Source organism: Myotis myotis, unplaced genomic scaffold, assembly GCF_014108235.1.
Source record: "Myotis myotis isolate mMyoMyo1 unplaced genomic scaffold, mMyoMyo1.p scaffold_m19_p_3, whole genome shotgun sequence".
Taxonomy (NCBI): Eukaryota; Metazoa; Chordata; class Mammalia; order Chiroptera; family Vespertilionidae; genus Myotis; species Myotis myotis.
In genome coordinates, this window is record NW_023416335.1 from 186956850 (window position 1) to 186972259 (window position 15410).

Below are 15410 nucleotides of genomic sequence, written 5' to 3' on the forward strand. Positions count from 1 at the left end.
GTTTTTGTGGTTGTTCGCTTTTACTCTTTAAGGGGAACATTAAACTGCAAGCGTTAATTTTCTGTAAAATCTTATAAGGATTATGAAAATGCTGTATGTTTTCTTTCCTGGTTGAAATGAGATATTTTATCCTCATGGGAAAGAAGTACAACTGCATCCAGTTACTTCCTTGAAGGCAGTGTTCTCGGTTTATTGATCCCAAGACAGAATTGTGACATAGTGATAATACAGAGTGCCCCCCCCCCCAAGGAAATATTACCCCAAAGTCTCCGTTTCTACAATTCCCCCAATATTCCGTTACCCTGCTGACCCCAAGAACATTTTGCTCCTGGCTCAAGACCATAATCTCTTTTTTAGAACTCATTTTAAGATTTTTCTTTCTTGTTCAGGAGTTAAATGACTTTTCTCTTGCCTATTTGAATGGAATCTTGCTCTTTGGACATGTGCTAAAGACATTTCTTGGAAAAGGAAAAGAAGTTGACACCGACGAACTTGCTCATGCTTTCAGGAACCTCACTTTCGAAGGTACTGGTCACCTAAGAGCAAACAACAACACTTAACACTCTCTACAGAAAGCTGAAGAAATATGGACTTTGGGGAGCAAAGAGGGGGTTTGGCAATAAATGGATCAACAGATAAATACCTTTGAACTTAATGGGAGGTAGACATCATTGTATAGAGTTTGGGGGTGCTGTTATCAATAACTAGACCCCAGTTTATGCTTTAGAATTTCAGAATCCTTGAATATCAAGGAAAGAGCATGTAGCTCAGGCCCTGTAGTTACGAACAAGCTCATCGCAGATCATTTTGATCATTTTGAGCCATGATGTCCTGACTGTGCTTGGAGATTAGCAAGAAAAGTGCCTGTAGTTTGATTTTGGTCCTTCCATACTTCTCTTTCTGTCCTTCCAAAATGAGGGACCCTGTGTTACCCCTCCAACTCAAAACCTCTCATAGCAATACCATCCAAAATTTCACAACGCTTGTCCTTCTGAACTATAGGAATCAGCATTTTCTGTCCACGCAAGCTTCTATTGAAACTCCTTTTATTTCCCAGATCTCATCCAGTTACCATGAAAAAAAGTCTTTTTAGATTAATGTTTATTAAGTAAAAGACAAATGATAGTTGACTTTTCTAACTTGCCTTAAATCCTTACTCTGACAAACTTTTATCCTACTGCAGTGTGAGTCTTCTCTTGACTTCAGAAGGTGGCAGACACCCAACACTAAGCTTGAGGGCTGCATCAGTGTCTATAGGATATGACAAGGATAGGAAGAAATCACTTCTGCACCCCTGAAGAAGCAGGGAGGCAGGGAGGCAGGGAGGAATAATGTTTTATTGATTTTTTTCCTGTGTCCCAAGTTCTTATAGGCACTTTATGGACATTATTTTCCCCCAAGTTTTTAAAATTGTGGTAAAACACATAATATTAAATATACGATCTTAATCATTTTTAAGTATATATAGTTCAGTGTTATTACGTTCATTCATATCACTGTGCAACTATCACCATCACCTATTGCCAGAACTTTCATCTTTTAAACTGAAATTCTATCGTTATTAAACAATAATTACCCATTGTCCCCTACCCCTACCTCCTGGCAACCACCACCCTACTTTTTGTCTCTGTGACTTTATTCTACATATCTCATATAAGTGGAATCAGACAGTATTATTCTTTTTGTGATTGTATTATTTCACTTAGCATAATGTCCTCGAGGTTCTATTCATGTAAATGTCACAAAGGATTCTTAGTTGATAGTTTTTTCTTTTAGCATTTTGAATATATCATCCCACTGCCTTCTGGCCTTCAAAGGTTCTAATGAGAAACCAGCTAACAATCTTATTCAGTATCCTTTGAATGGGACAAATCACTTCACTTACTGCTTGCAAAATTCTCTTTGTCTTTGGCTTTTGACAGTTTTATTATAATGCGTCTTGGTGTGAGTGTCTGAACTCACCTTACTTAAAATTTATTGAGCTTCTTGCATATTTATAATCCTGTCTTTGATCAAATTTGGGACGTTTTTGGACATTACTTCTAATATTCTCTCTTTTCCTTCTTTGCCTGTGTTGGTCTACTTGATAATGTTCCACAGGTCACTTTTCTTCAATCTTTTCTTCTTTCTGTTCCTCAGACTCAGTAATTTCCATTGTCCTATATTCATGTTTGCTGATTCTTCTGCCTGCTCAAATCTGCCTCTGAATCCCTCTAGTGAATTTTTCACTTCAGTTATTGTACTTTTTACTTCCAGAATTTCTTTTTGGTTTCTGTTTTAGATTTTCTTCTCTTTAGTGTTATTTTCATTTTGTTTATGCATCGTTTTCTTGAATTTATCCATGTCTTCTGAATTCTTTGAGCATATTTAAGATCATTGTTTTAAAACCTTTGTCTAACAGATCCACCATCATGTCTTTTTCAGGGACAGTTCTGTTATCTTACCTTTTTTCTTTTGAATGGGCCAGATTTTCCTTTTTCTTTGTATGCCTTGTGATTTTTTTCCAAATATATTTTTTATTGATTTCGGAGAGGAAGGGAAGAGAGAGTTAGAAACATCAATGATGAGAGAGAATCATTGGTTGGCTGCCTCCTGCATACCCTCTACTGGGGATCAAGCCTGCAACCCAGTATGTGCCCATGACTGGAGTTGAACCTGGGACCCTTCAGTCCACAGGTCGATGCTCTATCCACTGAGCCAAACCAGCTAAGGAGTACCTTGTGATTTGCTGTTGTCATTGAAAACTGGATATTTGAATATAATAACCTGATAATTCTGAAAACCACATGGGGAATTAATTTCCCATTCCCCAGGGTTTGCTGGGTTTCATTTCTGCTTTTTGTTTTTATTGTTGTGGGCTGTCTCTATGCTGAGGAATAAACTTAAGGCCTTCTCAGTTCTTTTCTGAGCTTCTGGCTTCTCCTGGGCATGCCCAGTGCAGTTGCTTGAATGTCCTAGCCATCATTATCTGTCCTTCAAAGGGAAAAAAAGAAAAAGAAAGAGAGTATAAGGGTCACTAACCCTTTACACCCCCCAAAAGTCATGTTAGTAGAGGGGTGGGGTTTACAACAATGGGAGGAGGTGCAGCAACAATGGCCACCACCTCTTTGTCTGCACCTCTGTGATCATAAGCAATAATCAGCAATTAGGGCACAGATCCCCAATATCTTGGACAACAGGTTCTTTCTTTTTTGCTCATCCTGGCTCCTGCGAGTGGTGTGTGAACTGCTGTAGGAACACATGCACAGCTGTCTGCCACAGGACTGAGGGGTGGGGGAAAGTACTGCTGCTGTGCTAAGAGCCAAAATGGATGAAAATTAATCACAACTTACCATCTAAGCCCAGAGTTCCAGAATAGTTATATCAGACAGATTCTGCCAGTGCAATTGTTGTCTAGGTTGGGAAGATAGATTTCTGGTGCTTCCTACTCTACCATCTTCTCAGTATCATCCTATGTGCATTCTTTTTTTTTTTTCTCAAAGATGTTTTTATAGACTTTAGAGAGAGACAAGGGAGAGGAAGAGAGAGGGAGATAAACTGATTGATGTGAGAGAGAAACCAATTGGTTGCCTCCCTCAGACACCTGGACCAGGGATCGAACCAGCAACCTGGGTATGTGCCTGACCAGGAATGCAGCTGGTGACCCTTCAGTACACAGGAAAGCACCCAAACTACTGAGAGCACCAGCCAGGGCTATGTGCATTCTTTTTTTTTTTTTTAAATATATATTTTATTGATTTTTCACAGAGAGGAAAGGAGAGGGATAGAGAGTTAGAAATATCGATGAGAGAGAAACATCGATCAGCTGCCTCCTGCACACCCCCTACTGGGGATGTGCCCGCAACCAAGGTACATGCCCTTGGCCGGAATCGAACCTGGGACCTTTCAGTCCACAGGCCGACGCTCTATCCACTGAGCCAAACCAGTTAGGGCAGCTATGTGCATTCTTAATTAATTTATCATATCATTATCTTGGCCAAGCATCTTAATGGGCACTAACACAGGCTTAGAGCCAATAGACATTTATGTCCTAAATTAGCCATCTACTAGCTGTACAACCTGGAGCAAGTTATTTAAATCTCTAACCTCAGATTTCTCAGCAATAAGGTGGAGATAATAGTTTCTGCATCATGGTATTTTAGGAAGAATAAAATGATAAATGTATATAAACCACCTAGCACAGAGACTGGTATAGTAAATGCAAAATAAATATTAGCTATTATGTTAAACTATATGAATTTGCTGATATTTGATCATATTCTTACCTAAACAGCCATTTCATAAGTTTGTTGTACTGTTGTTATTTCATAGATGAGAAACCAAGACACAGAGAACTTAATTTTCTCAATGTCTTCAAACTTTACGTGATAGTGAATGGATTTTAATCTTCTTACAATCTTAAGTTAGATTGTGCAATGGCCTACACACTGTGATACTAGTTTAGTAAATATTCTTAGCAAAAGCTTCTCACTAATAATCAAGAGGAATCTATTATATTTAGAGCCACTAACTAAGTAACACCACTCATAAAAATATTCTTCAGAGATTTCAGGGCCAAGGACCAGTCCAGGTGCCCTCAGATTAGATAATTTAGATCAACTATTTTTCAGTACAATAAAGCAATTTGAACCTATGTTATACTCTCTGTCAGGATCTAATTGGTCTTTCAGTAAGTAAGTTAACAAATGCCTCTAACTCTTTCTGATTTTGCTCTAGGGTATAAGGGCCCTGTGACTTTGGACATCTATGGGGACATCGACAATACTATGGTGCTTCTGTATACCTCTGTGGAGACCAACAAAGTATGTCTGACTTTTATTAAGAACTTGGGTTGAAGTGATTGGCTGAGGAGGGATAACTTGGGAGGCGAGTAATAGTGAAGGAATTAAATAAGTATGTAAACATAACTTTTGGAAGTTAGTTTATGTCCAATTCACAATTATGCTCCACTTAGGAAAGCATTCCTGAAGCATTTTGACCCACTTTTTATCCACTCTACTTAATATATAAAAATATGCTACCAGAATATATTGATAAAAAGACCAAACTATTGTGGTCTGACAATTCTCGGGGGGAAGGAGGTATGGGGGGTACAGAAAGAGATTGGACAAAAATCTTACACCTATGGACAAGGACAATGGGACGGGGGTAAAGGCATGGGGTGTGGTGGGAACCGGGTGAAGGGGAGCTATGGGGGGGAAAAATAGGAACAACTGTAATAATCTGAACAATAAAGATTTATTTTAAAAATTAAATTAAATTAAAAAATAAAAAAGACCAAACTATTGATAGGATATCAATGAGAGGATGACAGTTCTCTTCTAAGAATTATTTATTCATTTCCACAACTAAAAATTTCAATAAAACATTCTCCTGTTCTCTCCATCTGAACTCTCATGAAAATCATTATGAATCCCTCTGGCACATATAAACAGCCCTATAATGCTATGCTTTTATTCACATTATGTATGTCTTTTCTTCTCTCCAACTTAGTAGGTTCTTTAAAGGAAAGGAGTGGGTCTTACCTTTTCATGTCTCCAGTGCTTAGCTTCTTATCTGGCACACAGTTGATGGCTGATTAGCATTTAATTTCAAAATGAAAATGTCTGTTTTTATGTCACCCAAAGTAGTGCTCATCTCAAAACCCAAAGTTTTCAGTTACTATATTAGACTTTTAATATAATCCAATACTGAGGACAGTGTGTGTGTGTGTGGGGGGGGGTAAGGGCAGAGGGTAGGGTGGGAACTGGGTGGAGGGGAGCTATGGGGGAAAAAAGAGGAACAACTGTAATAATCTGGACAATAAAGATTTAATTTAAAAAATATATAATCCAATATTGAGCATATATTCAATGGAAATACCTTAAAAAAAAGACCCCCTCCGTGTTTCAATTACTAATAGTAACAACAAAGATAATTACACCCCCTCTAAGTTATTTGCCCCTGGGGTGAGAGGCAGGTGCTTGTGGTAAGATCCTAGACAGCCTCAGGACTGCTCTTCAAAATAAAAAATGTTGTCTGTGTACTTATTCTCTCTGAAAGTAAATGTAGTTGAAATTTTCAGTAATCTAATGTCACCAATTGTGCTTTGTAATACGTGTATATGTGGAAACCAGGGGCTATAGATATATTATTCTACTACAGGCCCAGTGCAAGAAATTTGTGCACTGGGGGCAGTGGGTGTGGTGTCCCTCAGCCCGGCCTGCACCCTCTCGCAATCTGTAACTGCTTGCCTGCCTGCCTGCCTGATTGCCCCTAACCACTTGCCTGCCTGCCTGATTACCCCTCACCACTCTGCTTGCCTGCCTGATTGCCCCTAACCACTTGCCTGCCTGATTGCCCCTAACCACTCTGCCTGCCTGCCTGATCCCCCATAACCACTTGCCTGCCTGCTTGATCGCGCCTAATCACTCTGCCTGCCTGCCTGATTGCCCCTAACCACCTCTGCCTTGGCCCCCACCACTGGGGCTTCGTCCAGAAGGACATCCAAAATGACGTCTGGAAGGTCATTGGGCTATCCGGTCTAATTAGCATATTACGCTTTTATTATTGTAGATATCCAGAGTAGGTCTCAGTAGAGATTCAATGTCCAATACCCTAATATGTAGGATATTTCCTATTCTCAACACATGCAATTATAGATTCTGCTCTCAAGTTAAGAGTATATTTTTGAGAATGTAAAACTTTTGTCCAGAATGTTTTGAAGCAATAGTGGTGAATTCAGAAAGATAATTATTTTTTAGATGTCTCTTAGAAGCTGATTTAATATGTGTAAAAGTAATTTAAGGATACATTAATATTCCCATTGTCAAATTACTTGAAAAGAAGTCTTTTCTCTTAAAAATCTAGTGTTGTGTACAAGAAAGCACATTAGAGGAAAGGGATAGAAGAGATTAGAAAATTTTGTAATTGACAGAATGTAAGCAAGGTAGAATTATTTCAGAGCCCCTTGACATGTATCAAAATGAATAATGGTTTTTGCTGTGGTGCATTTTCTCAAAACACCATTTTCAATAGCAACTTAATATTGTGGAAAACATTGGTACTTCACTTCTCAAGTGACTTGGAGCTAGCCTTTTAGTTTATCTTAGCCTCTATTTATTTTATTTTATTATTTTTGCTCCTTTTTACAGTTTTAGTTTTATTTTCAATGGCAGTTTACATTCAATATTATTTTGTATTAATTTCAGGTGTACAGCACAGTGGTTAGACAATATACTTTACAAAGTGATCCCCCCCCCAATATTTCAAATATTCACCTGGCACCATGCATAGTTATTACAATATTATTGACTATATTTCCTATGCTGTACTTGGGACTCTTTTATGACTACCAATTCCTGCTTCTTAATCCTTTCACCTTTTTCACCCAGTCTCCCAACCCCTCTGGAAACCATCAGTTTGTTTTCTGTATAAGTGAAATCATATGATATTTGTCTTTCTATAACTGACTTATCTCAGAATAAAACCCTCGAGGTCCATCCATGCTGTCACAAATGGTAAGATTTCATTCTTTTTATTGGCCAAGTAATATTATATATATATAGACAGCTTTTTTATTCAGTCCGTCTACTGATGGGCGCTTGCATTGCTTCTATACCTTGGCTATTGTAAATAACGCTACAATGAACATAGTGATGCATATATTCTTTCAAATTAGTGTTTTGAGTTTTTTCGAATAAATACCCAAAAGTGGAATTACTGAGTCATAAAGCAGTTCCATTTTTAATTTTTTGAGGAATTTTCATACCGTTTTTCATAGTGGCTGCCCCAATCTGCGTTCCCACCAACAGTGCATGAGGGTTCCCTTTCTCCACATTCTTGCCAACACTTGTTGTTTGCTGATTTATTGATGACAGCCATTCTATCAGGTGTGAGGTGATATATCATTCTTGTTTTAATTTGCATTTCTCTGATGATTAGTGACATTGAGCATCTTTTCATATGTCTGTTGGTCTTAGCCTCTATTTTAACATTTGTAAAATGAAAGGCTCAAGCTAGTTCTCTAAAAACCAAAGAACCTATGTTGGGTAGACATAGATTATGGTCATAAAACTAATTGGCCCACATGGAGCTTAAATCCACATTTGTGCTGTGAAGCAATAATGAATCCTACCAAGCTTCCCCATGGCTGGTTAACATTATCTTGTTTCACTGAGAATTCTACTATGAAATTCAGATGTCCTTGGACAGGATGGTCAATTTCATCAGAACTTGTTCTAAAATCTCTTTTTCTGTTCATCCTTCTTCTTTTTCATGTCCTGACACAGTACAATGTACTTTTGACCTATGACACCCACACAAATGTCACTAACCCAGTGAATGACAGCCCCGCATTCATCTGGAAGAACCGGAAGCTTCCTAATGATACTCCAGACCGGGGTAAGGTATCCTTAGTGAATTTTCTTTTCTTAAAATTGTGTGTGTGTTTTCTTTTATGCAACTAGCCTGTGTTTTTTGTTTTGTTTGTTTTATTTATTGTCTGAATAAATGAAATATTTTCCAGGTTTATAAATGTTTCTCTCGGTCTTTCTCTTTCTCTTCCACTCTCTCTAAAAAATCAATGGAAAGATATTCTCAAGTGATATCTCAAGTGAGGATATCTTTACAAAGAAATAATAATAATAAAAACATTTCTTCTGGATATTACAAGTATCACTGTCTTTTCATTCATTCAATAAAGATTTACTTAGTGTCAGGCAATGTCCTAAGCACCTGGGACACAGCAATGGACAACACAGAGTAGGTTCCTGTTCTCCTCCAAGCCTTCATCACCTGCCTCCTGGGATATAATAGCTTTCCCAGACTTCCTGCTTCAGTCCTGCCTCCTGCCTCTTCCATCCAACCAGCACCACCACCAGACAGCATGAATCCAGTCACATTGCTGCCCGGTTGCTAATACTGCAATTAGCAGCTCCACTTTACCTATCAAATAAAGTCCAAATGACTTATTATTGCACAAAATTTCCATGCCCTTCCTACTCTTCAGCCTTATGTTTCATTTTACCTGAATCCCTTCCCCACTCTCTCAACTTCCTCCTACTTCCTTAAGAAAGGTTTTTGCAACTTCATGCCCCTGTGTCCTTATCGATGCTTCTCCCTCTGACCAAAAGTTATCACTACCCAATATGATTGGAAAACAACCACTCATCCTTAATATGTAACTTGAACTCCACTTTTCCTAAGCTTGTTCGTAGCATCTCAGGAGGGTATTGATCTTGCCCTTGATCCTACCAGGCTTCTAGCACAATACTTGTATCACACTTACTTGTTTACACATATTTTTATTCCATACACTATATGTGTAGGGTCTATTCTTTATATCTCTTTGCCTCAACACAATGCCTTGGAAAGGAAGGAAGGAAGGAAGGAAGGAAGGAAGGAAGGAAGGAAGGAAGGAAGGAAGGAAGGAAGGAACGAAGGAAGGAAGGAACGAAGGAAGGAAGGAACGAAGGAGAAAACTATAAATATGTTTCTAGCCAGTATAATCTATACAATGTTAATTTTAATCAGTTTGCTTCTCTAAGTATAAATACCTTCCTCTGTTAAATCAGGAGGTTTAACAAATCCCAAAGTTCTTTCCAATTATCATGTCCTATGACCTTGGGGTTATAAACTCAATCTACATTGTGACCCATTTTTTTGAAGTTTTAAATTGAGTTTATTAGAGTACACTGGTTAACAAACCATACAGGTTTCAAGTGTACAACTCAACAATGGTGCATACTGCATTGTGCACCCATTGCTCAAATATAGTCTCTTTCCTCCACCATTTATCCTCCCTTTGCCCTCTTCTTTTTCCTCTGTCCCCTGGAACAACTCTACTTTGTTTGATTCTCATACAAATACTGAAAAGAAGGCACTATTATTCTAATACACACTTTGCAAATGAGAAAATCAAGAGAATAAAATTTTAAGTAGATTTGATTACAGTCATTTTTGTAAGCTCATTTAAAAAACTGGAAATATCCATTGAATTTTGCATTCTATGTATTTGAAGTATTTATTTGGACAGAAAAATCATCTCAGACTAGAAAAAATAAAACAATAAAAGTTATCATTGTGATCCATTTAAATAAAATGTGATAACCTTAGCAGCCACCAGAAGGCAGCAGAAGCTTAAACTTAGAGCTAATGTGATTCTGTGACTTATCAAACAAGCAAAACTACAAAGTATGTTGAATTAAAAATTACAAATTGCCAATTATAAAAATAGTCATGGGGATGTTAAGTACAGAATGGGGAATATAGGCAATAATATTGTAATAATTATGTATGTTGTCAGATGGGTACTAGACTTATCCAGGTGATAACTTCCTAAATTATATAAAGGTCTAATCACTGTGTTATACACCTGAAATTAATATAATATTGTGTGTCAACTGAAATTGAAATATAAATTTTTAAACAAATTTTAAAATGGAGTAAGAATATATTTCAGCTTGCCAGTTGTCAGTTTTACATAAAATTTAAAGTATCATTTTAATTTGTATTTAATGTACATCTTATATTTAGTGCCATGAGATGATCACACTGTGAGAAACAGATAGGAATTGAGATGGGTTGAAGGCCCAGCACATGGGAGTCCCCATGTGCCTTCCAACCTATGCTCTAGGGCAGCGGTCCTCAACCTGTGGGTCGCGACCCCTTTGGTGGTTGAACGACCCTTTCACACGGGTTGCTTAAGACCATCCTGCATATCAGATATTTACATTATGATTCATAACAGTAGCAACATTACAGTTATGAAGTAGCAACGAAAATAATTTTATGGTTGGGTCACAACATGAGGAACTCTACTTAAAGGACCAGAAGGTTGAGAACCACTGCTCTAGGGGATGTGTAATTTTAAAAGAGTGATGAGTAGAATCACCTGCCCTGTTGAAATTGTATTTCTCATACTCACTTTTTGAAAATAACATAAGCATGGGAATTTATTTTAAAACTAGAGGCCCAATGCATGAAGATTCGTACAAGAATAGGCCTTCCTTCCCCTGGCTGCCAGCACCGGCTTCCCTTCAGCACCCGGGACCTGGGCCTTCGCTCTGGCCACTGCCTTCTGCCTTCATTCTGGGCTGGAGCCACCTTCCACCTTCACTCCGGCCCTGCCACCCTCCTGTAGCTCCCTCCATCCCCTTCCCCCCCCCCCCCCCCAGAGCAAGCATCCTGCCCCACCCCGGCCACTCCATGCTTCCATGAGCACGCTGCCCAGAGGCCCGGAGCAGCCAGGGCGGGGCGGAATGCCTGCGTCATCGCCATGATGACAACGCAAGTATCCCTGCTCAGCCGCCACCATCTTTGTCATGTCAATTTGCTTATTCCTTCCTTATTGGCTGTGGGCGCTGCCATCTTTGTCACAAAGTGACAGTCAATTTGCATATTCCATCTTTATTAGATAGGATAACCAAATCTTAATCTGTAATAGGGTATGATGGTATTTTTTTTTTCTCTTTCTTACGAATTTTTATTATACAAATAATGTTCCGATTATATGCTATGTACATGCATTTTTATTCTGCTTATCTCAGCACATTTTTTCATGTGTACATTTCTATCTCTCTCTTTTTTTTTTTTTTTTTTATTGCTTAAAGTATTACAAAGGGTATTACATATGTGTCCATTTTATCCCCCCGCCCTAGACAGTCCCCTAGCCTCCCCTATCCCCCAATGTCTTATGTCCACTGGTTATGCTTATATGCATGCATACAAGTCCTTTAGTTGATCTCTTACCCCCCTACCTTCTGCCCCGCAACCCTCCCCGGCCTTCCTGCTGCAGTTTGACAATCTGTTTGAGGCAGCTCTGCCTCTGTATCTATTATTGTTCAAAAGTTTATAATGGTCTCTATTATCCATGAATGAGTGAGATCATGTGGTATTTTTCCTTCATTGACTGGCTTATTTCACTTAGCATAATGCTCTCCAGTTCCATCCATGACGTTGCAAATGGTAAGAGTTCCTTCCTTCTTAGAGCAGCATAGTATTCCATCGTGTAGATGTACCACAGTTTTCTAATCCATTCATCTACTGATGGGCACTTAGGCTGTTTCCAGATCTTAGCTATGGTGAATTGTGCTGCTATGAACATAGGGGTGCATATATCCTTTCTGATTGGTGTTTCTGGTTTCTTGGGATATATTCCTAGAAGTGGGATCACAGGGTCAAATGGGAGTTCCATTTTCAGTTTTTTAAGGAAACTCCATACTGTCTTCCATAGTGGCTGCACCAGTCTGCATTCCCACCAGCAGTGCACAAGTGTTCCTTTTTCTCCACATCCTCTCCAGCACTTGTCGTTTGTTGATTTGTTGATGATAGCCAGTCTGACAGGTGTGAGATGGTACCTCATTGTTGTTTTGATTTGCATCTCTCGGATGATTAGTGACTTTGAGCATGTTTTCATATGTCTCTTGGCTTTCTGAATGTCCTCTTTTGAAAGGTGTCTATTTAGGTCCTTTGCCCATTTTTTGATTGGATTGTTTATCTTCCTTTTGTTAAGTTGTATGAGTTCCCTATAAATTTTGGAGATTAGGCCCTTATCGGATATGACATTGGCAAATATGTTTTCCCACACAGTGGGTTTTCTCGTTGTTTTGTTGATGGTTTCTTTTGCTGTGCAGAAGCTTTTTATTTTGATGTAGTCCCATTTGTTCATTTTCTCTTTAGTTTCAAGTGCCCTAGGAGCTGTATCAGTGAAGAAATTGCTTCGGCATATGTCTGAGATTTTGTTGCCTTTGTATTCTTCTAGAATTTTTATGGTTTCCTGTCGTACATTTAAGTCCTTTATCCATTTTGAGTTTATTTTTGTGTATGGTGTAAGTTGGTGGTCTAGTTTCATTTTATTGCATATATCTGTCCAATTTTCCCAACACCATTTATTGAAGAGACTATCTTGGCTCCATTGTATGTTCTTGCCTCCTTTGTCAAATATTAATTGAGCATATTGGTTCGGGCCGATGGGTATGATGGTATTTTTAAATATTTTATTTTCAATTACAGTTGACATACAATATTATATTAGTTTCAGGCATACATCTCATACTTGCTTTTGTTTTCTGGCTAGGGGTATGAGAATGATGGCTGCCACAATGGTGGTAGTGGTGATGGAAATGGTGATTATAGTAATAAACAGAATTCACCAAAGTCAGATGTGCCCACAATGCAACTTCAACTCCAATTTATTAATTTATTTCTGCCCTGGGGAGAATACTAGTAGAAATTCAGAGCTCACATTTTCACTGTTAAAAGTTTCCCTTTAGCTCTGGCTGGACTGGATCAGTTGGTTGAGCATCAGCCTGTGCAACAAAAAGTTGCTGATTCTTCCATGTCAGGACATATGCTCAGGTTGCAGGCTGAATTCCTAGTAGGAAGCATGCAGGAGGCATCTGATCAATGTTTTGTTCTCACCTATCTCTCTCTTTCTCTCTCCCCTTACCTCTATCTCTCCTTCCCCTCTCTCTCTAAAAATCAATTTAAAAATCTTTTTTAAAAAGTTTCCCCTTAGTAGAAATTTTTTGTCAATATATTTATTGGGTATCTTTGTAATTGTCATTGTCATTGTCATTGTCATTGTAATATGCATGAGCTTCTAGTATTGTTCTACTAACTATCTATAAAACTTCATGCTTCCCAACTTTGTAAGATGAAGATGTTAGTGTCTATTTTTTCTTCTATCTCTTTCTCTGCTCCCAAATTCTCCTGTATTTTTCTTTAATCTGTCGGGGGTGATAATATTTATTTGGTAACCACAATGAAGCCCTCTGTCATTTACCTTTAAGTTGATATTCTGTAAGTTGAAAACATTATTATTATTATTATTATTATTATTCACATGAAGTCAAATAGCATGCCATGATATTTTTTTCTATATAGCTCCAATGTCTCTCCTTTGTGCCACACCTACTAAAAATAATAATAATAACTTTTTTTAATTGCAAATTCTCAAAATCTGGCCAAATTTTACTTTGTTTCATTTTTAAACTATGTCTTATTTGAACATTTTCCCCTAGAATTTCTGGGTCTCTTATTTTTGCTGTAAGAAGAAACATGTCTCCTTCACCATATTGCTATTATCTTCCAACTTCTTACACATTCCCATCTATTGCTTGGAATCCATTCCATTTTTTTCCTTCTTCAACCCACTAGCTTCTTAGTCTCATAGAGACCCACTGTGACTTAAATGAACCATGAGTTTCTTGTAGTTTATAATTGTTACTAGGGGCCCGGTGCACGAAATTCGTGCACTGGGTGTGTGTGTGTGGGGGGGAGTGTCCCTCAGCCCAGCCTGCCCCCTCTCACATACTGGGAGCCCTCAGGCGTTGACCCCCATCACCCTCTGATCGCAGGATCGGCCCCTTGCCCAGGCCTGACGCCTCTGACAGTGGTGTCAGGCCTGGGCAGGGGACCCTCATTTCCCCCCATCACTGGTTCTGCCCCAGCCCAGGCCTGATGCCTCTGGCCCAGGTGTCAGGCCTGGGCAGGGGACCCCCAGACCCCTCCGATTGCTGGCTCTGCCCCTTGCCCAGGCCTGATGCCTCGGCCAGAGGCGTAGACCCCCATCACCCTCCAATCGCCTGATTGGCCCCTTGCCCAGGCCTGACGCCTCTGCCAGAGGTGTCAGGCTTGGACAGGGGACCCCCATCTCCCCCTGATCACTGGCTCTGACCCCCGCCCAGGCCTGATGCCTCAGCCAGAGGAGTTGACCCTCATCACCCTCCGATCACCAATCACCGGATTGGCCCCTTGACCAGGCCTGAGGCCTCCGGCAGAGGTGTCAGGCCTGGGCAGGGGACTCCCAGCTCCCCGCGATCTCCCGCCCTGCCCTTGCCCAGGCCTAATGCCTCTGGCTTAGGCGTCCGGCCCGGGCAGCGGGGACCCGCAGTGGCAGCAGGGGGCGCCGCGATCGCGCGGGCTCTGCCCCTGCCCCTGCAGGACGCCTCTGGCTGAGGCGTCCGGCTCGGGCAGCAGGGACCCGCAGCTGCAGCAGCCCCGCGATCGTGGGCTCCGCTTTAGGCCCAGGCAAGGGACCCCTAGCTCCCGGGACTGCCAGCTTCGATCATGCCCAGCTCCCATCGCTGGCTCCACCCCTACTTCCTGCTATCACTGGCCAGGGTGGCAAAGGCGCCTGATTCTCCGATCATGGCTGGAGGGCAGCCCCCCCCACCTCTTAGCTCCCCCCTGGGTTTCCGATCACTGTCAGTGGCAGGGGACTTCTTCCTGCTTTCCCTTTCGCCTCCCTGCATTGTGCCTACATATGCAAATTAGCTGCCATCTTTGTTGGCAGTTAACTGACATCTTATTTGGCAGTTAATTTGCATATAGCCCTGATTAGCCAATGAAAAGGGTAGTGCCGTACGCCAATTACCATTTTTCTCTTTTATTAGTGTAGATTGTCCTTCTCCATCTAGCTAGTCCTC

General features: G+C 40.1%; 1 protein-coding gene across 4 annotated transcripts in view; it reads left to right on the forward strand.

Annotated features, from left to right (window-relative positions):
* The window catches only part of GUCY2C (guanylate cyclase 2C), a 91062-nt gene that overhangs the window by 40934 nt on the left and 34718 nt on the right, over positions 1-15410 (forward strand). For all 4 annotated transcript variants that reach the window (XR_004965670.1, XM_036296606.1, XM_036296605.1 and 1 more), the window contains 3 exons: positions 390-525; positions 4717-4802; positions 8271-8382. Coding sequence is in view for 3 of the 4 variants with exons in the window: in XM_036296606.1 (XP_036152499.1) it covers positions 390-525; positions 4717-4802; positions 8271-8382 (334 nt within the window). In the remaining variant the exon portion in view is untranslated. The remainder of the gene's footprint in view (positions 1-389; positions 526-4716; positions 4803-8270; positions 8383-15410) is intronic.